Below are 20,387 nucleotides of genomic sequence, written 5' to 3'. Positions count from 1 at the left end.
GGGGTGGGGGGCGGGTGGCAAAAAGGTTTCCTTCGGCTTTCTTGGTAGAAGTTGCTCTCGGTGGCAGCCCAGACCCGAGGCAGAGGGGCACACCCGCCCTAAGGTGTGTATCCACCCCGGTTTGTGCATGGGACGCGTTGACTGGTCCCAGGGGCAGGAGAGGAGGGAGACCTCTTCTGGGTGCCACGGAAGGTCTCCCAAGTTCTCCCACTGTCCTGCCCCAGCCTCCTCATACTGGGTGTTTCATCTTTGCCTTGCCTTTCCACCTCTAACTATTGAGATGTGCTCATCTCAAACTCTCCCCATGTTCAAGCCGAGCCCTCCGAGGTCCAGTGTGCTTTTCCCAGAAACCCCCGCGGGAGGGAGCCCCCCAGCCCCCCAGGAGGAGGAGCGCAAACGCCAGTGGCCTTAGAGCAGGCGGCGCGTCTGCTCCTCGGCCCGCTCGCTCCAAGGGCACCGTGACTTTACCTCCCTGGGCCTCGTGCCTTCCACCTCGTGGAGGAGGAAACAAGCGTGTGTCCCGTTCGGTCCCTGGGCGCCACTGAGGTCCGTGCAAGCTCCTCGTGCCCGCCGGGAAACGGTGCTCAGTGGCTGTGGCCTGCGGTGCCGCGAGCGCCAGGCTCTGGTGCGACTGTGCCCGAGGGCTCCGCGCCAGACACCCGCCAAGCGCTGCTCTGGGCGGTTCCAATACGAGGGGGCAGTTCGGGCGCCGGAGCCCGCTGGCCAGGGTTCGAGTCCCCCCTCTACCGCCTCCTCGCTTGCTGGCCCTTGCCTCAGCCTCCCCATCTGTAAACCGTGCATACAACGGTCCCCGTGCTTCCAGGGGTGCGGAGGAGCCCGGAGAAGACAAGGCTGGCGTAGGGCAGCCGTTCGCAGCATGGGGCGCCTTCGATACTCGCCTTCGACGTGCCAAGGGGTGGGTGCGTCTAGGAGCACGGCCGCCTGTGTGAGGGCGTCCATCAGGAGCAACTCCCAGGATGAAGTCATAGTCAGCGGACCGACATCCATTGGGCACTTTACTGTATACCAGGCACCAGCCTAGCTGACTCCAAGGGGCCCTCAGGCAGGAACCCCAGGAAGAACGGCCGCCCTAAGACCCGCCCTGGGGCACCCCACCCCCCCACCCCCCCTCCCCCCCGCCACCCCCGCCCAGGGCCTGGTCCACCGCGAGGCCTTTGTGCGGCGGGCAGGGAGGCAGCAGGGAAAGCCGAATGCCAGGGTTTGCGGGGGGAGGGGGGGGGCAGCGTGGCTTCACATGGAGCTTTTCAAAGCCCGGATTCTGAAGGGCTTCCTGTTTTCTCAATCTAGGAAACCAGAGGAGTCGATCCTAACGGGAAACTTTCCATCGCCCCGGCTCTCTACAGCTACCTGGGAGGCAGCCATGTGGACACCCCAGCCCTCACTGAAGGCTCGTTTCCCTTCTCAGAAGGCAGAGGCCGGGGCCGGGGAGGGGACGGAAGGTAGGAGCCGCGGCCAGCAGGCCCACGCGGCCTTCCCCTCCTGCTCTCTGAAAGCGACCTCTGGGTCGAAGCTAATAGTGGCATCTGGAAAAGCTCTGGACACTGTACTCAGCCCTTCATGTGGTTGGGGGTGGGGGGCGGGGAGGCGGCTGCGCACTCAGGCCCCCAAGGGAGGCCTCGAACCCCACAGAAACCTCTCTGGGTAGAGGAACCTTCGCTTGCTGAAACCTCAGCGCGTGCTCCCCTGGCTGTGACCAAGACCAAGGAGAGAGAGTTCGACAGCAGAAGAGCCAGCTGGGCAGCTGCCAGGGCAGCGCAACCCCACGGGTCTGGGAGCTTGGAGGGTCTCTGCTCCAGCGCTTCCTCCAGAGCTCAGGGTCCTGCCTGTAGGAGGTCTCCCCTTCACAGCCAAAGCTATTGGAAGAGTCAGCGAGGCCACCCTGCCTTCTGAGTCAATTCCCTGGGGCCCACCATGGAAACCCCACCCTTGGTCTTGCCCCAGCTTCTGTCCTTTAGCGGGAAGAGGGACTCCAGACTCAGCCCTGTAGCACCTCATTCTCGGGCTTTGGTCTCACTCCCTCGCTCTGCCCCTCTTAAGGTGTCCCTGATGCAAAAACTCTGCTCTGGGCCCCACCTGCTCTCTTCGAGGCCCTGCAAGCTGGTCTGAGCTCCCTGCACCCTCATCTCCCACCGCTGGCTGGCCACGTGGGCTTTCACCTGCACCCCACTAGGCCTCTGCCCTGGCTGCCTCCCCCACCACCTCTAATGCCTTTCTCCTCACTCCTTCACTCAAGGCTCTGCTCCCCCTCCTCCAGGAAGGCTGCCTGGGTGCTCTGCAGTGCAAACCCCAGCCCCACCCAGCCACACTCTCCCTCTGTCTTCTCCAGTCACTGGTTCCTGCAATTGACCAGCTAGTGCTCTGGTTATGTTCTTATTCCCCACTGAATCCTCAGCTTTTAAATAGGGCCTCAGGACCTAGGACATGCTCGCTGACACTTAATGAGAAAAAGGAAGCTCAGCAAGGGGTTAAGTAGCCTCAGGTCCTAGCTCTGATTGAGGTCTGAGTGCCGGGTTGTGGGTCAGCCCTCGACTTCCATTCATTCAGTAAACGTTTGGAGCGTCTATCCTATGTCAACCTCTGTATCTTTCTTCCCACCTCTTCTCAAACTGGGCCATGTGCATTTCTCTGAATAGCCCCTCTCCTTGTCCCAACCCTGACTTCCCTCCTGCCCTGTTCCAATGCCACCTTTTCCTGGAAGCCATCTCCCACTCTCACCCTCGGGCCCTCACTCCCTCCAAAAGCGAATATTGAATTCTCGAAATGCTTTGCTTGCAAACTCCTGGACCAGGTTATTTGAGTTACCCGTATCCCTGTGGCGCTATGCACAGCAGCATGCACACAGCAGGTGGCTAATGCATGCGTCTCAGCCCCCCACAGGGATCCCACACCATCAGCCTACGTCACTTGGTTTGGGGGAGTGTATTTTCCTCTGTCACCCAATCGACAAATGGGTTGCCAGTCTATTACTTGTCTGGAGCCTTTTCTCTACAAAAGAATATAAGCCATTCATATTTAATGAAGGCTAACCATGCTCCAAGCACTGTAATAAATGCTAAGTTTTTCTTATACCAAACCTAGTAATACAATCCTTGTTTTACAGATGGCGATAGGCAGTCACCAGCCATACCAGGTGACGGGATCAGGATTTGAACTCAGGGCCCATATATTAACCTGAACACTATATGGCTACACAACTGATAAAGAGACTGTGCTATTAAGTTCAGTAGTCATCACCTTTCCTCCGTGGCCCTGGGGTCCTCAGTGCCTTGTGTGTGTGTGTCCAGAAAAGGTAAGGACAGCCTCTGCTAAGTTAACAGTGGAGAAGGCCATGTGCTGAGCGGTTAAGGCGGTCGCCAAGTATCACTTTCTCAGAACACAATTGAGGCCAATGGTGTTGACTCTACCACAAGAACCCCTGACCTTTTATCACCCTTAGAGCGAGGCACTGTGCTGAAAACACTGATGAATGTGGGTCCCACCTCAGGGTGATTTCTAAGCCTGACACCTGAGGCTGAAACCAGAAAGGAAAAGATTGACAGATATAAATATTATTACAATTATACATTTTTCTCTTTAAAACTCCAAAAAATCAAACTGGTAGCATAACAAAAATATAACTATGCTAATACATGGCTGTAGGCATAAAAAGAATACACGAGGGATCACCGAGGTTTTTTTCTACAAAGGGCCAGATAAAAATATTTCCAGAACTATGGGCTAGACGGCCCCTCACTCAACTCCTCAGCTCTGCTGTTGTGAAAGCCACCACAGACCGCATGGGAGCCAGTGGGCATGGCCGTGTGCCAATAAAACTTTATTTGACCATACCAGGCCAGGGGGCCAGATGTGAACAGACCAATTCCCAAATGGCCTGAGACTTCGTGTACCAAGCCCTAGTCTATACCAAGGGCAGAGATGAACGGGAAAGCAGTGTTTTTCTTCACCTACTTTTGGGGCATGGCAGCTGCAGCGGTCAATGCCTCCTACGAGTGGGGCTCATCAAACAATTCTAGGTGTTTATTTCTAAAAACCTGGGTTTCTGTTAGCATCCCACTCTGCCCTAGGAATTTTCTGATTCACTTGAAGGGCCAGACACTTGCACGCTGACTGCCTTCTTTCAGCTGAGCTCAGAGGTTCTCAAGCTTCACCTTGCAGAAGAATGGCTGCTCAGAGTTGCACAGAGAAAACCACACGGATCTACGGTAGGTGCAAGTTGAAAGTCTGTTAAGAGTCATTTTCACTCTAGGCCTTTCCCCCTTAAGTGCTGACTTTGGAACTTCATCCCCCAAGAAAGCAACAACAGGAAGGAGTGGACAGACCCCATCCTGCTTCTCTCCCAAACCTCAAGCATGTTTTCTAAAATCTGGTTAGATCATGTGAGTGCCCATGAGAGTCTGGGGCCAGCCACAGAGGCCACAGCCAGAAAGGCGCTCCTCAAGCTTGGATGGGAACGGGGCAGCCTGCATCCTCTAAGGCCAAAGAGGCTAAAGCCAGGAGGGGTGCAGCTCACCACCCCCGTCCCCACTGCCCTTCTCCTCCAGCCCAGCCCATCCCATCCCACAAGCTTGGGGCGAGAAGGCTGGCCCAGAAAGCGCGGGAGTGGGCCCTGGGTCCTGCTACCTCTTGTCCCAACTGCTTGTGGGGAGAGCTGCTCGGACCGCCGAGAGTGAGCACCAGGCCTGTTTTCCTCACTAGCATGTGGAAAGGGGCTAAGCAGGACAGGTGCCTGGTGGCCCTGGGCCTTCTCCTGTGGCTTCAGTATCAAAACTGAAATGATCTGTCCTCTGAGAACAAAACTCTCCCAGGGCTCTGCTTCTTGCTTGCTAAGCAACTTTGCAGCCATCGCTGCCTGCTCTAGGGGCACTTGGGAACAGTGAAGAACTTTCTACAGGGGCCAGGCCAGACGTTAGAGGCTCAGTGAAAAAGACCAAAAAAACCAACCTTGCCAGGCCTGAAGCCCAAAGCGTGGGTGGGGTCTGCGAGTTACAAGTGGGTAAATCCCCCGGGGGCCCTGAAGACACCGAGCCAGCTTGCCGAAGGTCCCAGGCCCCCTGTAAGCCAAGTGCTAATACCAGGGAGGGGAGAAGCACATTCAAAAGGCCCTTAAGGACTTTGGTTAAGTGGCCTATAGTCTCCGCACGGACATCTCAGCTGCTTGTTTGTCACCCTGACTCGTGGGGAGGGAGTCTGGCACCTGGGGTCCCGCAAATGTGCTCAGGGTAGCGTTGCTTTTGTGGACAGTGTCCGACAGTCCCTGTTGGAGAAGGTGCGAGAGCAGCAGCCCCTTCCCCACGGCCCCTTTCGTGCTGTTCCCGGGAAGGGTTGGGATCTCTGCAGAGCCCACCCTCTGGGCAACGTGATTCTGGGATTCCCCGCCCAGGGCCTCTGCAAACGCCCTAAAATTCACCAGTGTGATGCGAACACACTGGGCTGGCCTTGATGGAATGAGCCCCCTTTCTCTGACAAAGGGGCCATTTAAAAGCCATAGCCCAGGGAGCCGGGGAGAGGTCAGGAGGCCTCTAACCACCCCCCACCCCCACCCCAGACCACTGGCTGACTTCGGGGGAGGGCTCACCACACTTGGGCCACTGCGAGTGTGGTGTGGATTCTAAGCAGAACATCAGAGGCTCCGGGAATTGAGGTGCAGAAGAGCCAAAGCCTCGCTGACCCACAGGTGCCTCCTGAGCCCTGCGCTGTGGAGTCTGCCGTAGCTCCCGGGCTCTTGTCTGCAGGCCCAGAATCCAGAATCCAGAGTCCATGGAGGGAGGTCTAATGCTTGAGGCTAGCTCAGGGGCACTGCTGAGCTCGATGGGAAAACCAGCTCTACCCTGAACCAAGCACAGCGGACTTCAAGAGTAGCTTCCCAGCTCTCCTGCTCTGCCTGCCTTCTCTCATTCCCCAGTGCAGAGCGCCCCACCTCCGGCAGAGTCTTACTTAACCGTATACACCGAGCAAAGTTGCACAAAACCAAAAGGGAGCTGGTCCACTGCAGAGCAGGACTTTTCAAATGTAGGAACGTGACCTAGCTGCGCTCCTCCTGGGAGGGGGGACCTCTGGGAGAACATGCAAATTTCCAGAGCCTCATCCCCACCTCCCCACCCCAACCTTGATGCTCCAACCTCCCAGTCTCCCAGGGATGTCCCCCAGGGATGTCCCCTTACAGAGCGGTGGGGTCCAGCCCTTAAGAGCAGGAAGTGGTGTCTGTGAGGACGGTTGGAAAAGTTTTCTTCTACTACAAGTAATTCAAGTTAAGGAAACACACAGCTGGAAAACAAAAGGAGAAGCAGAAGATGTCAATTACCTTTAACTTTGATTTCTCGGATCAAAGATCACAGTCATTCTGTTTCATAATATGTTTTGTATCCAGCTAAGGTGTGTGTCTATCAGCTCTGAAAAAGATTTGCAAAACCATTTTTGAGAAGAAAAAAAAAAATCACCTTTGACCTCTATTATGCTTCCAATTCATGTTAATATCATCCATTTAATGAGTATCATCCCTTAGCCGAGGGCCACTCAGAACCCAGGACAGAACTGAACCCTCTGGCTGTAGTTTAAGCCCACATTCTGTATCACCTTAACAACTGTGCCAGAATTAACCCCAAACCAGTGTTAACAGTCCCTGAGAGGAGGGACTTGGTGCAAAGAAATGAGGGTCTCTGAGCTCAAAGGGCATCAGCAAGGTTTTGGTGGGTTTTCTTTTTTTCTAAGCTACGTGAAACAGCCCTGCTGCCTATATGTCCTGGAGCTGCAAATCAGGGCCAACCAAAGAGATAACGTTTTAAAATGCTAGCTTCTGCAGTCAGAGAAAAATCAGAATTTCATGAAAAATCTACCCAAAAGTCATCCTGCTTCAGGCTTTTATATATGCTAAATTTGAACCCTGTTACCTTCTTACATGTGCTATAACCTCAGTGCGCATGCAAATTCATGAGACCGACGAAGAGAGAAAGTTACTGTTTTTATAGCTCCTACCCAGGCCGAGCACTGAAGGCCCTTAAAAAGGACTCGTGAGCAGTCTACATTACAAGCCATTGTCTTAGGTCAAGTTTTCTCTTCAAGTTCAATAGCCACACGCTCCCCTCTACAGCCATATCATGTCAAAGTTTTCAAACCACTTGTTCTCACGATCCCCTTTAAATGGCCAAAGTCAAAGGCCAGGGTCCATTTTGAGGGCCTGAAATTAGAAACCATTCCTGGGATTCATTTCTTACAGGGAGTGATCCAACTTTTACTAGATGCAGCTTTATCAGCATCGGTAGGTAAACCAGGAAGCTCTTGAAGGAAAGCACGGACTCCCTGAAATGTCCCCTTCAAGGCGGAGAACACTGAAGCATGAGAGCTTTCCAGCTTTCCAGCCTGTGCAATTACAGGCCTGAACTCCCCAGCGCTGGGCTCCAACAAGCGTGGTTTGGCTGGGGTTAGGCTCAGGACAAAACAATCAGCTCACCTCTCCTCCTTTGCAAACACAGCTTGGACCATGCATTTCAGGCCATCTCCTGAAGCAAAAAGGCCCACTCCCCCAAATTCCGGATGCCTGTTGCCCTATAGCAGCTTCCTCACTCTACTTCCCTCTCTCTACTCCACACTGGCTTATTCTAAACCCAAGAGCACAAGGCACTATCAGACCGTTCCCTCGGGGCCTTAAAAATACCACCTGTATCCTGACAAACTAATGTTTTCAGCCCCAGACCTCACCCTTGAACTTCAGACTCAGACATCTAACTGCCCACTGGGCATCTCAAACTGAACACGGCCGAAGTCCTTGCTCCCCCCGCCACGGCCCCCCTAAACAGTAGCCCTGTACCACCTGTTCCCACCATAGGAAACCGGCTCCCTTCTTCCGGTTGTTCAGGCCAATCTTGGTCACAGCCCACTTCCCTCCATATGCAAATGCTTCTGGATTTTACCCTTAAAATATATCCGGAAACCAGCAGCCTCTACTGCCTCCTGTCTCGATCACTGCATTGGCCCCTCCCCTGTCTCCCTGGCCCTGTGCTGGGACCCCTGGTCTCTGCCCAACAGCAGGTGGGCCTGTTGGCCTCCAAGGGACAGCAATTGGCTCAGTTGTTACTCCCGGAAAAACCAGGTCCAAGGTGCTCTCAGGGCCAGGATGTGTTCCCTCTGTCCACCTACACCCATTCAAATCGCCCTGAGGAGGCTTCGGGGGTCATGTACAGGTCCAAGGTCACATGCTTGGAGCAGTGAGCCAAATCTAGGGGGAGCCCCGGGGACCATGCCCTTAAGACCAGCCAGCCAGTGCCCAGAAAGCCAGCCTGGCTCTGTCTCCATTCTGTGCTCCTCGTCAAGAGTGTTCAGAGAATTTATAAAGCATCAGACTAACTGGTTTGTCTGTGGCCTTCTGAGGTGCAACTTCCTGTTTAGTCATGAAGTTTCACTCTTTAATTGTCTGTTTCTTGGTGGGAAGACGGAGGTGCCAAGAGGAGAGGAAGGGCCTGTTTCCGTTCAACTAAGACCCCGAACTCCGCTCAAGACCCAGCCACACACACCCCCCGCCGCAGCCGCCCCGGTCAGCTGTTCTCTCCTGAAGACAGCTATCCAGGTGCTTTAACTCCCACGCCATCTCTGGGGATTGGTGGTGGGATGCCCATTGCTTAGGTCAGGTTACTGAGGCACAGAAAGATGAAGCAACTTGGCCAGGACCAGCCCCCTGCACTGGGCGGAGCTTGATAAGGCCCCAGCTCCAGGCTCCCTACATTTGGAAGATGGTCAGGCTGCTCTGGGAGCTGAATTAAAATGCAGGAGCCTCCGGAACAAAAGCAATCGGGTAGGGACATCTGTGTCATTCTCAGGGCCTCTCGCGGAGCCACAGAATGGGGATAAGAATGCCTCCCTGGCAAGGCTGCTGTGTGGATTAAATAAGGTGTTCTGTCTGACTTATTCATAGGTATTTATAAACTCCATAATAGGGTCCCCTAAAGAAGAAAGACGGGAGAGTGAGAGGTGAGGATGTGAAAGGAGATGGAGACCTGGCCTAACCATGCTCTCCAATACCCAAGAATAGGACTCTATTTCCCTACATGGCTCAAAAGGAAGTCGGTTCCTTTGATCAGTACGACTGTTCTGGCCAGTTGTTAGTAATATGGAGGGGACAGCAAGAGAGAAGGCCATGCTTAGAGTTACCTGGGTAATATCCACAAACCCTCCCAAAGCCAAGGAGAGGGGCCTCTGGTCCTAGAATCATTGCCCCATTTTGTGGTCTTTCATGAGGCTACGGATAAAGACCGACACAATGATGTTGCATTTTTACAACACTAGGCACAAATCGGTGAATCATTCCACTGGTGCTGTGGGTTAGCTGATCATTGAGGCTAGGGGTTGGAAGTGCCTCACTGATTAATCAACACTAATAATTAACATGCAAGCACATGGTATCAACAGATAAAGTGCAAAAACACAGACCCAAGAATCTGTCACCTTGACAAATCCTACAACTAGCATCCAGTCTCCTGAAAGCGCAGGTATGCATCCCTAAGTGGGGTGGAATCAGATGGCATCTGTTGTCAGGGGAGCCAACAGGAATTAGAGACTGGTCCAAGGGGCGTTCAGTTTGATGGTCCTATGATGAAAACACCGATGTCCCTCTCAACCACAGTAGAAATGACTATCATCCTGCCCGTCTTCTACTTTTTCCAGAGTTCCACATCAGCTTACAGTCTAGAGAAAAACAACGCGGACTTTCTCTCGGCTAAGCTGCCCTACGAGGAAGGACAAACTGACTGTAGAAACTCAGACCTGAGCTGGGTTTGCCCCTTCGGCCCAGTCCTTTTCTCCAATTCAGCAGAATTACTTCTCATTTCAAGCAGCTACATTGCACCTCTCCTCGCGAGCAACCACACGGCTTCTAAGGTAGCAACCACAGGCAGGAAAGCCTTCTAAACAAACCACGGGCTTGCTTCCTTGTCCTTCTGCCATTTCATCATGGCCTTGACCCCAAACCTCTGCTGAGAGGCATCAGCCACAAAGCAACAAGCACTGCAAAATGGGTTGTTGGCCAAAACAGAAGCTAAAGAAAAGCACTTGTTACTCCATCCAGTTGAGATTCAGGAAAGAAACAGCAATCCAAACCCACAAATCAGCCTGGGACCGCAAATGAGATGATAAAATAAATACCTAATTGTTTGGGAAGCCATTTTTCTCTTTGGGGGTGGAAGGAACTAACCAAAGGCTTACGCGAAGACCTTGGAGTGTATTTCTCCTTGCTTACGGGTGAGAGATGGGATGGAGGCTGGGGAGGGGGGCTAACAGAGGGAAGCCTGGGGCAGTAGGAAGCACCTCCCTCCCGGGCCACTTTCCTCATGTCACAGAATGGCACCAAACTTCCTCGTGGCCTCTCGGGAGCTGGCCTGAAACCCCCGGCCTGGTTCATGAGACCCTGCCTTCAAAAACCAGCATGGTCCTTGCCACTTGGAAAGGACTCACTGGGTATTTAGTTGACTCTTCCAGCTCAGTCTCCACCCCACCTTCCAGATCATTCTGTATCCTCCCACGTCTACCCTGACCAGCTCAGAGCGCAATCCATTCCCCAGAAGAACACCTTCCCAACGCATCCACACATTTCCAAAGCCCAACACAAGCCCATGGTCCTGTAAGGAGGCCTCCTACCACTTCACACTCCCTTCCATGATACCGTCCCCCTGTCTTGTGCATTTTGTCTTGAAATCCCCCCAAAAGATTTCAACCATGTCCGCCTCCCTCTAGCTTGGGTTGGCGTAAGTCTTGCCTCCTGAGGGTGTAGGCCTGGCCCCCGGTTCACTCGGCAAGCCCTGGCAGCCCACCTGCCTCGGGGAGGGAGAGGGCAAGTGCAGGGCCAAGAACCTTCCACCTTCCTGGTTCAGCCAACGGCCTGTGTGGTGGGTGAGAACAAGATAAATCAGGGCCCCTGGGCCACCCAGCCCACTCCTTCCAGGCTCAAAAAAGCTACTAGCTTCTTGCAAAGAAATTTTTACCAGGTCTGAGCAGGGACCAAACCCAGTCCTAAAGGTCTCTCAACTCAAAGGCTGTCCAAGGGACCGGCAAGGACTGTGTGTGTGACTTTACACCAGGTGTCCCTAAGATACATGCAGACAGAGTCCCAATGCCTGACTCATCCCCTCGATCAAACATTTCACCTCCAGGCCCAGCCATGAACTAAACTGTGCCCCCCAAAATGGCTATGTTGAAGCCCTACACCCCAGTGTGATGGTGTCTGGAGATGGGGCCTTTGGGGGGTGATCAGAGTTGATGAGGTCGTCAGGGTGGGACCCGCACAATGAGATTAGTGTCCTCATCTGAAGAGACAGCAGAGAGCTTGTATACTCGTTCTCTCTGCCATGGCCAACACAGCAAGAAGGCGCCCATCTCAAGAGGGCGCTCGCCAGAACCCAACGGCCCTGGCACCCTGATCTCGGACTTCCAGCCTCAAACGGGGAGGAAAATTCATGGCAGCCTGAGCTAAGATAGGCCCACAGGCACTGTTCTGCCAGAGCACCTTCCTCTCTCTATCTCCACTTATGCTCACATGGCAGGCATCCGCAGCAAAGCAGCCAAGGTTAAAGGGCTGTCCAAGGTCACAGGGTGGTCCGTGGCAGGATGTGAATGAGGAGCAGATGCTGCTGTCATGGCCCCAGCGTTCCCACTACCATCACACCTCATGCAGTCTGGCTCCGGGCCCGGAAGGCCCCCTCTCCTCGCTCTATGCAGCCGGATGCTACTTCTCTGTCTACACCCAGCCTCAACTGCTGCCTGGGTCCCCCAGCCCAGAGCCCCTTTGGGCGGCACACATGCAGCCTCGGAGAAGCCTCTGAGGGCGGGGGCCACCGACCGCTCAGTGCAGGGGCTGAGCGCCGTGGACGGGGGCTCGCACCCCAGGGCAGACTCGCAGGGAGACGCACTGCTGGGGGCCCAAATCGTGGGTCCAGATCCCAGCCTGCCACATCCTGCCACGGCCCGAAGGCAGGCCCCGGCACTCTCCGCACCTCCCCTGTAAAAGGTGGCCAGAGACCATTCCTGACAATGGCGGAGGGACGCAAGGAGTCGGCACATGACAGGTGTTTCCAACGGCCTGGGTGGCACATGACGGGCCCTCCGCAGGCACTGAGGGTCACTCCCCGAGGCTCCGCTTCCTCATCCAGAGAATGGGCATAAGAACATGCCACCCAGAAGGACGCTGTGTTCTGCAGCCAGCGGCCACAATGCCGCGCTCACTGAAAGCGTCTAACTCCGGGTGTTGGTACGTATTCGCCCACCGCGCAGAGAGCATCTGGTTAACAGACTGAGCCGATTGGACAGCCACCCTCTTACACCAAAGCACTTTCACCCTGGCAGCTATTTCTGCATTTTCAGAGTGGGTGGGTCTGAGGTCGGCCGTGCTCTCAGAAATGCGCTTTCACATCCTGCCGAGAGGGGCCCCTCCAGGGCCACCCTGCACCACGCGCTGGCTGCACCGGGCCAGCGACATGCAGAGCAGCCCTGTGAGTCACCCACGCGCTGCAAACCAGAGGCCTCCGGAAGCCGGCCCAGGCATCGGGCCCGCACAGCACCCGGCCGCCCAGACAGCTTACCAGCAAGACCTCGGAGCTTACGAGAAAAACGGCACGCGGCACCAAACTGTCCCCAGCTCTCGGGATGAGTAAACATGGCACTTCTGAGGCTCGGGTTCTGAGTCGGAAGCCAAGGTGCTAAGTGGGAGGAGGGCATGTCACCAGCAGATGGGGAGGACGGCTCAGCTCGCAGCCAAGTTGGGAATTCTTCTGCAGTTATCATCGGGCAGCCAGAACCTGCTTCTTCAAAGGCAATGCTGAGCAAAGACTGGTCCCTGGGATCCCCTAACTTTTAACAGGGTTACACGGTAAAAATCACTCGGGTAGTATTTGAGGGAAAATGGCATGAGCTAACCAGGTCATTCACTCTAGTCAAGCTGGGGGTGGGGGGATGAGATTTAAGAAGCAAAGAGGGACCTGGGGACTGCAATGCCAAGTGTAGGGCGCATGTCTAAAAAGTGACAGGGTACGAGGACATCACAAGACTGAAACCAAAGCTGAGGCCCGGGGCTCAGAGAGAGATGGTAGTTTCCCCAGCAACGACGGAAGGCATCCCAGCTGGCTCTTGTTGATGACATTCTCCAGCAAAAGAGGAAAGTTTAAGCTCACATCCCACAAAACCACCAGCAACCTGTGTTTCTGGACCTCATGGAACTCACACGTTCCCATGCCGTCGATCTGATTCTGGCTTTGGGTTCTGGCCATCTGCAGAGCACAGAAGGCACCCGTTCTCCAAAGAAAGTTTAACCATCTTAGCCTCCCTGGTCAGGGGCTTGATGGGGACATCCAGGTGATCCTAGAGGGTGATAGGTGAGTGGCTGCCAGACCGCAGCTATCCACAGCAGGAGCCGGGGTACTGTGGACACCCACTGGGTTCCACTTTGATGGACTTTCTCCAGCTAGCACTAACCCACTCCCGGGACCTAGGGATCCTCCTTGGCCCGGGAAAGTCCACACCTTTAAGATCAAAGAGAATACACTTCTCTTCCTCACATTCCTCTGATCCTCTTCTGATCCCCTCAGCCCACCTTCCCACACTTTAACACAGCAAGCATACTTACACCCCAGGGCCTTTGCACTTGCTGTTCTCTCTACCTAGGATGCTCTTTCCCTAGATATTTATAAGGCTGTCTCACTGAGCTCTCTGCCAAACGTCTCCTCTTCTGGGATACTTCCTGTTACTAGAACAGCAGGCCTCTGTTCCCACCACTCTCTATTCCTGCTCCCCTTGCTTTGCCTTTTTTTTTTTTTTTTTTACAGCATTTAGCTCTACTTGGTTCTATCATTCAGACTGTGAGCTCAATGAGGGCAGGGCCTTTGAGCTTTTCATTCATGCAGTGTTCCCAGTAGTGACAATAAATAGCTGTTGGAGGAATGATTAAATGAAAGAAGGAAAAAATGGATGAATAAACTCTGGCTCTGAGTACCGGCAAACCCAGTGCTGACTTCACCATGGCCAAACACGGAGTGCTATAATGCTTGTCCCTTAGAGCAGATCCCAAGAGAGGTAGTGACACATCACGGGTTGCTGTCATAGGGAGAAGCCAAGGCCTCTGAGCTTTGGTCGTGCGGTCACCCACCTGCTCCCTCTAGCTAGTGAAATCCTGGCTCCAAAGTTTCACGGGGCCCACTTCCCTCTCCAAGGACCAACTGGGATGTGGCTAGAAAGTGCGCATGAAAAGACCTTTGCAGGAGGCAGGTTTTAAGAGTCGCAGATCCACAGGAAACCAGAGACTCTTAGGTATGAGACAGCCAGCCTTTCCAACTGAAGCCCTCCATCTTCCTGACCCTCAGCACGCATCCACTGAAGCTGCCAAACTCTGCGGGGGGAGGCAGGTGGCCCGGCCATCGTGAGCTCATGAGGCTCATCCCAGCCCACGGGGCAGGGTCAGTGGCTAGGAATGACCGCGAACCCTTGTGTGAGGTGGCTCTCTCTTTCCTCTTGTTCTGAAGGATGACCTTGAGCAGGTTCTAGAAAAACTCCACATAAATACAATACTGTACAATGTCTGTTTTTTCCTGTTTGAGCTAGAGATTCAGTGATCTGAAGTCAATGTAAAGATTCAGTGCCATTCTGTGGAGCCTGACGAGCTGACTCTACCATGTCCACGGACAAGCAAAGGTCCCCAAATAGCAGAGACACTTCTGGAGAACAATGAGCTGGTGACTGACCCTCCCAGAAACCAAGACCATCTCCAAAGCAGCTATAGTGAAGAACCGTCGCCGGGGACAGACCAACTCATCTATGGAACGAAGCCGAGAGACCAGGAGGAAGCCCAGGCTTACATGGAAATGATATTCACACCATCGCTGGATCACGGGCCCGTGGGGATAGCATGGACTTCTCAACAGATGGCCTGGGCCCACTAGTTATCCATACGGAAAACAATGAAACGGGAACCTTACCTTATACTGGACACAAAATCATTACAAACTTCAGGGTGGAAAGACTACGACATATTGGAACGCGATATAGGAGAGGTTAAGTCATCGGGTGGGAAAACGTTTCTTAAACCCGTCCTTCGGACTCGAGGAGCATCAGAATCACCCGGAGGGCCTGTAAAGAGCAAAGTGCTGGGCCCCACGCTGGTGTTTCTGATTTATCAGGTCTGGAATTTGCATTTCTAATAAGCTCCTGGTCCAATGACACATTTGGGGTAGTGCCACCTCAAACTATGCTCAAAAAAGTTCACACCTTTCGGAAAATAAATTTACATCAGACATTTCTGTTCATCAAAAGGTATCATTTCCCCACACATACCAGCTACACAAAACCACTTACAAATCTTCCCATACCAAATGTTGGCAGGATGTGGAGCCGGGCCATCACTTCTGTCCTACTGGCGGGAGTACAAACTGGTACAACCACTTGGGAAGACAATTTGGTATTGTCTACTAACATGGCGCCTGTGAACGCCCAGTGACCTGGCACTTCCAGCTGGTGGCACAGCCCGACAGAAACTCCTGTGTGTGTGCCAGGAGACAGAGAAAGAGTATTCCAGAAGTCACTGTCTATAGCAAGCAAAGGGGAGAAATCTGGAAACGGCCAAAGGTCTCCCGGGGGGGTGGATGCAGGAGCTCTGCGATGGAATACTACACGGCAGAGAAAAGGAAAGCATGCCGGCTCCCGAAATGACAACATCCGAATCTCAGGGATGAGGGGAGAAGCGAGTCGCGGAGAACTTCTTACAGAACGATTCCACTGACATAACCTTCACAAGCAGGCAAAACTAAATGTACTGTGTGGAGAATCAAACAGGTGGAAACATTAGAAAGAAAAGGAAGTGCCAGACACAGAACTGAGGACAGCGATGACTCGAAGGCGGGGGCGGGGGCGGGTGAAGAGGATACACCCCTGGCTGTAAGCCCTGCAGGAAAGACACAGGGAGGAACACACCGCGTCTCGTGAGGTGGTCTCTCCCGAAACAGCAAGCTGAATCTGATCCTGCCCCTGGTCTCGCTACTGACTTGCAGGAAATACCGGGGACGGAACAACACGTCAGAGGCACGTGGGGCTTCGATCTGCGGAAGCAGCCGATGTGCGAACCACCTGGCTTCTCGAACGAACTTGATGACAGCAAAGGGGGGAAAGGGCACAGCGACATGAGCAGAGGAAAGAGGCAAAGACACACGTCAAACAACCACAACGTGTGGGCCCTGCCTTGGATCCAGAGTCAAGCAAGCCGTAAAAAAAAAAAAAAGAGAGAGAAAATAGGGCACTTAGGAGACAAGTGAGAATCTGAGCATTGGGTTGGATATCAAAGAATTACTCGTTTTTCACTGTGACAGTGAAAATCAGAGAAAAGTTTCTTAAAGAGCCATCTTGTTGAGAAACCTAAATGAAAGGTGTGCAAATTACAAAATTTTTAAAGACAAAAGAGCTGCGAGGCAGTGGTTATGTTCTTTTTCTTTAAACTCAGGACAGGGACACAATATTTGTATTGTTGTGTTTATATCTTACATATAGGTAATAAAAGCAATTTGGTACTTAAAGGAAGGAGGGAAGGAAGGAAAGGGGGAGAGGCAGAGAAGGAAGGAGGTGGGGGAGGGAAGGGGGCAAGGGACGAAGGGCGAGGGGGTAGAGAATAGAGCCAAAGAACAAGGAAGACAGATGAGCCCCGTTCCCTGCTGCCTCCCACATGACCTCGTGCTCAGAGAGCAGCAGGAAGCAGCGCCCCTTCAGGGTATGGGGAAGGGCCACGAGCACACCTGGGGCAGGAGAATGCCGCCTCCTCCGAGAGGCCTTCCTATTGTGTCTCGAAGCCCCTGTTCCTTCATGGCCTGTCTCACCACCTGAAGCACACTTCTGCCGTACGTATTATCCCGACTCTCCCTTAGGCTGCAAGATCCACAGCCCGGGGACCTCCCCTCATTCGTCCAGCACCTGTCAGTTGACCTGGCTGGTCACGGGTGTCAGTCACTGGTGACTGGTGGCTGCCAGGTCCTGTCCTACGACATCTACATGCGCTGACCAGTCAGCGTTCACAAGGCCCCACGAGTAGATGTTATTACATTCCCACTGTGTAGGTCAGTAAACCCAGGCTCAGAGAGCTGAAGGGACTCGCTCAGAGTTACAGAGCCAGCAGGTGGCCGAGCCAGGATTTCAATGTGGGCGGTGACGCCAGCGTGCAAACTGGACACCGCCCTACCCTGCACTCTTGCCTCGCCCACAAACCTCGGTTTAATGGTAAAGACAGAGCTTTCTGTTTGGGCCTGAAATGATCAGAGTTAACCCCAAAGTCCAAGGAGAACCGGACTGGGCCAACCGCTTTCTCTTGCCCATACAGGCTCCTGGGCTGTTCCTTGGCATGCGCAGTTGTGAGCCCATGCACACCCATGTGCACACGCACACACCCCTACACTCGCCTTGCTACAAACCACAGTACAAGTTACTAAGCCGATACCCTCGGACTTGTTTTCTGCTTGGTACACAGTAGGCACTCAGCAGAAGTGTTGACTGGAACAGACTCAAGGGCAAGCAGTTTGGGCCAGGACGCCAAACATTCCAAAATAGAAACTGGAGGTGCCAACCTCCACATGAAAACACCCCGTCCCATTTCTCCTTAAGAGACCTGCTGGCGTGAATGAGCCCCTCCTGGAAATGTGAAGCTCGCCCAGGAGGGGGCCCGGATCGTATCAGGCATTCCCACCTCAGCAAGAATGACTTTAAACAGAGTGCTTTACGTCTGTCCCTCTGCCAACACCGGCCACACAGAGGGGCCCCTGAAAAGCCAACAACCCCCTTAGAGCAGCAAGGGCTCCAGGGCTGTAAGCTAGAGTGTGAATTTAGGAAGCTCTTTCCAGGGTGATTCTGGCCACAGTCAAGTGCCAAGAGACCATCCTGGGGTGAGGCCCGGGCCTTGCGCACCCAACAGTTGGAGTTGGGTTAGGGGATGGGCCGCTGAGTAAAGGGATGGCAATTGCAGATGGGGCAGGAGACCATCCCTAGAACCTTCTCTCCCATCACAGTGAAACAGGAAGCTAGCCAGGGTGGGGGAGCTGGTACCTGCCTCTGAAAGGGGCCCCCGGGGGTCGGCAGGAGAAGGGGGTTCCAGTTCCTGGGCTGAGGCATGAACTTCTCAGAAGCTTGGCAGCCTGGAGAACACAGGGCTGGTTTCTGCTTTCCGCCCCCCCAGAAACGCCTGGAACCGCAGCGGGAGGAGAGCCCTGGCCAGCCCCGGGATGCAAACACCGTGCTGTTTACAGAGGGAAGCCCAGGCCAGCTCGGATGCCCACTCCGGGCGTCCGCGGCCACCTCGCTCTCGGCCAGCCGGGCCCCGGGGACCCGCTATCTGCGGGAGGAGCCGGGAGCTGGCGAGCGGGCCCCGGCGGAGAGAAGAGGAGCGTGCGTGCCAGCTGGGCCAGCCTCTTGGCGCGGACAGGGAAGGGGATCGCGGGTCTCCCTGCAGAAGGAGCGCCGCGGAGCCCAGCGCCGGCCCCGGCCAAGCACAACAGAATCACGGGGCGCGGGAGGGCCGCGCCGAGGCTGCTGCGCACATGCTCTCTCCAGGCAGCCTGCTCGGGCCTTGCACAATCGTTTCCATGGCACTGGGTTCTGCTGTCACAACAACCGCAGGATGGCCCGGCGCCGGGCAGCGCGGCTGGCTGGGGGCGAGAAATCGATGTTCTCGTGGGCCCCGCGGCCTCTGCCAGGCCGGTCGGACGCCGGAGGCCCGCCGAGCCCCAAGGCCGGTCGGATGCCGGGAGGCCCGCGGAGCGCGGCGCCGGGAGGGAACCGACCGCCTGGCCGCCTCCCCGCGCGCGTGCGCAGTCCCTGCGGGACGTTCAAGGCCGAGGCACCAGGCCGCTGCGGGAAGCGTCAGGCCCTGGCGTGCCAGACAACGGAGATGCCCCCATCACTCACACTGAGTATCGTGAAAACACTGCTGTGAAGGCTGGAGGGGACTGCCGACATCTTTCGTTTATGGGCGTTCTGTTAAACATTCCTCACTACCACTTTGCAGCTCTGTCTTTGGATTTATCCTTCCCCCCCACCCACCCCCCGCACCCCTCACCGCGAGTCTCTCAAACCATCTCTCAGGACTTTTTGAAAAGCTCACAGCTCAAGGTTCCAAAGCTGTCCTGATGAGGCCTGATTCTGGGACTGGGACACGATCTGTCCCCCGCTTTAAGGCACTATCGAACCTTGCTAGCAGGTGTCACAGGGCTGTTTATTTCCACGCCTGAACTCCCACAGAAAGATGTAGCATCTTGCCTCAAAAACAGAGACAGAGGGCGCCTGGGTGGCTCAGTTGGTTAAGCGACTGCCTTCAGCTCAGGTCATGATCCCAGGGTCCTGGGATCGAGCCCCGCATCGGGCTCCCTGCTCTGCGGGGAGCCTGCTTCTCCCTCTCCCACTCCCCCTGCTGTGTTCCCTCTCTCGCTGTGTCTCTGTCAAATAAATAAATAAAATCTTTAGAAAAAAAAAAAAAAAAACAGAGAAAGAACGACTTAGACATTTACTCACCGTCTGTGTGACCTTGGTCAGTCACCTAACCTTTCTGGGCTACAGTTTCCTCACCTCTAAAATGGGAGTAATAGGGGCGCCTGGGTGGCTCAGTCGTTAAGCGTCTGCCTTCGGCTCAGGTCGTGATCCCAGGGTCCTGGGATGGAGCCCCACATCGGGCTCCCTGCTCCGTGGGAAGCCTGTCACTCCCCCTGTTTGTGTTCCCGCTCTCACTGTGTCTCTCTCTCTGTCAAATAAATTAAATCTTTAAAAAATAATAAAGTAAAATGGGAGTAATAATAGTACTTGCCTCATGAGCTGTTGTGAGGGTTAGATGACTTAGTACAGTAAGGTCTTAGCAGAGTGCCTGGCACGCAATGAGTGCCATCGAAGTATTAGCTACTATTATTATTATTAAAAATAAGTATTACTGTTATTTTAGGATGAACGGTTTTACATCATTTAAAAGCCAGGCAGCACATGATGTCCATTCTGTTCTCAGATATTCATTCAATTCCCTACATCTTACCTGCAGGGAGCTGCGTTGAGGCTTGGAGCATATGGGGGCATGAGCAAATGTTGCCAAGGACCTACTATGTGCAAAGCCATCCCAGGGGAAGCTGTGGGTACAGACAAGTCAGAGATGGTAGTCCTTCCCACGCAGAGACTTGGACTTGAGCCAGGAAGAAAAAACAGAAACCCCTGAGAGGTATAGTGATGAACAGCATCTGCCAGGGGCCGTGCGTGTCTCCAGGACTTGGAGGAGGAGAACCCCTCCCCGCTGCAGAGAGGAGAGAGCTGGGCAGAGCCTCGAAATGCTGGCCAGACTCCAGAAGGCACAAGAGGGAGGGGATGGCATTCCAGGCAGAGACCATGGTATG

The 20,387-nt window shown here is 54.3% G+C and overlaps 1 protein-coding gene across 6 annotated transcripts in view; it reads right to left on the bottom strand.

The window, feature by feature from the left end:
- The window catches only part of NFATC2 (nuclear factor of activated T cells 2), a 154,465-nt gene that overhangs the window by 5,021 nt on the left and 129,057 nt on the right, over positions 1-20,387 (bottom strand). For 2 of the 6 annotated variants that reach the window (XM_081832578.1, XM_081832579.1), the window contains exon 10: positions 6,323-6,410. The exons of the other annotated variants lie outside the window; for them this stretch is intronic. In XM_081832578.1, coding sequence (XP_081688704.1) covers positions 6,367-6,410 — 44 coding nt within the window. In that variant the 3' untranslated portion in view covers positions 6,323-6,366. The remainder of the gene's footprint in view (positions 1-6,322; positions 6,411-20,387) is intronic. 6 annotated transcript variants of the gene reach the window in all.

The sequence above is a fragment of the Leptonychotes weddellii genome, chromosome 10 (assembly GCF_054177405.1).
Source record: "Leptonychotes weddellii isolate Sample4059 chromosome 10, ASM5417740v2, whole genome shotgun sequence".
Lineage (NCBI taxonomy): Eukaryota > Metazoa > Chordata > Mammalia > Carnivora > Phocidae > Leptonychotes > Leptonychotes weddellii.
Note: the sequence above shows the minus strand (reverse complement) of the source record. Positions and strands in the feature narration are given on the sequence as shown.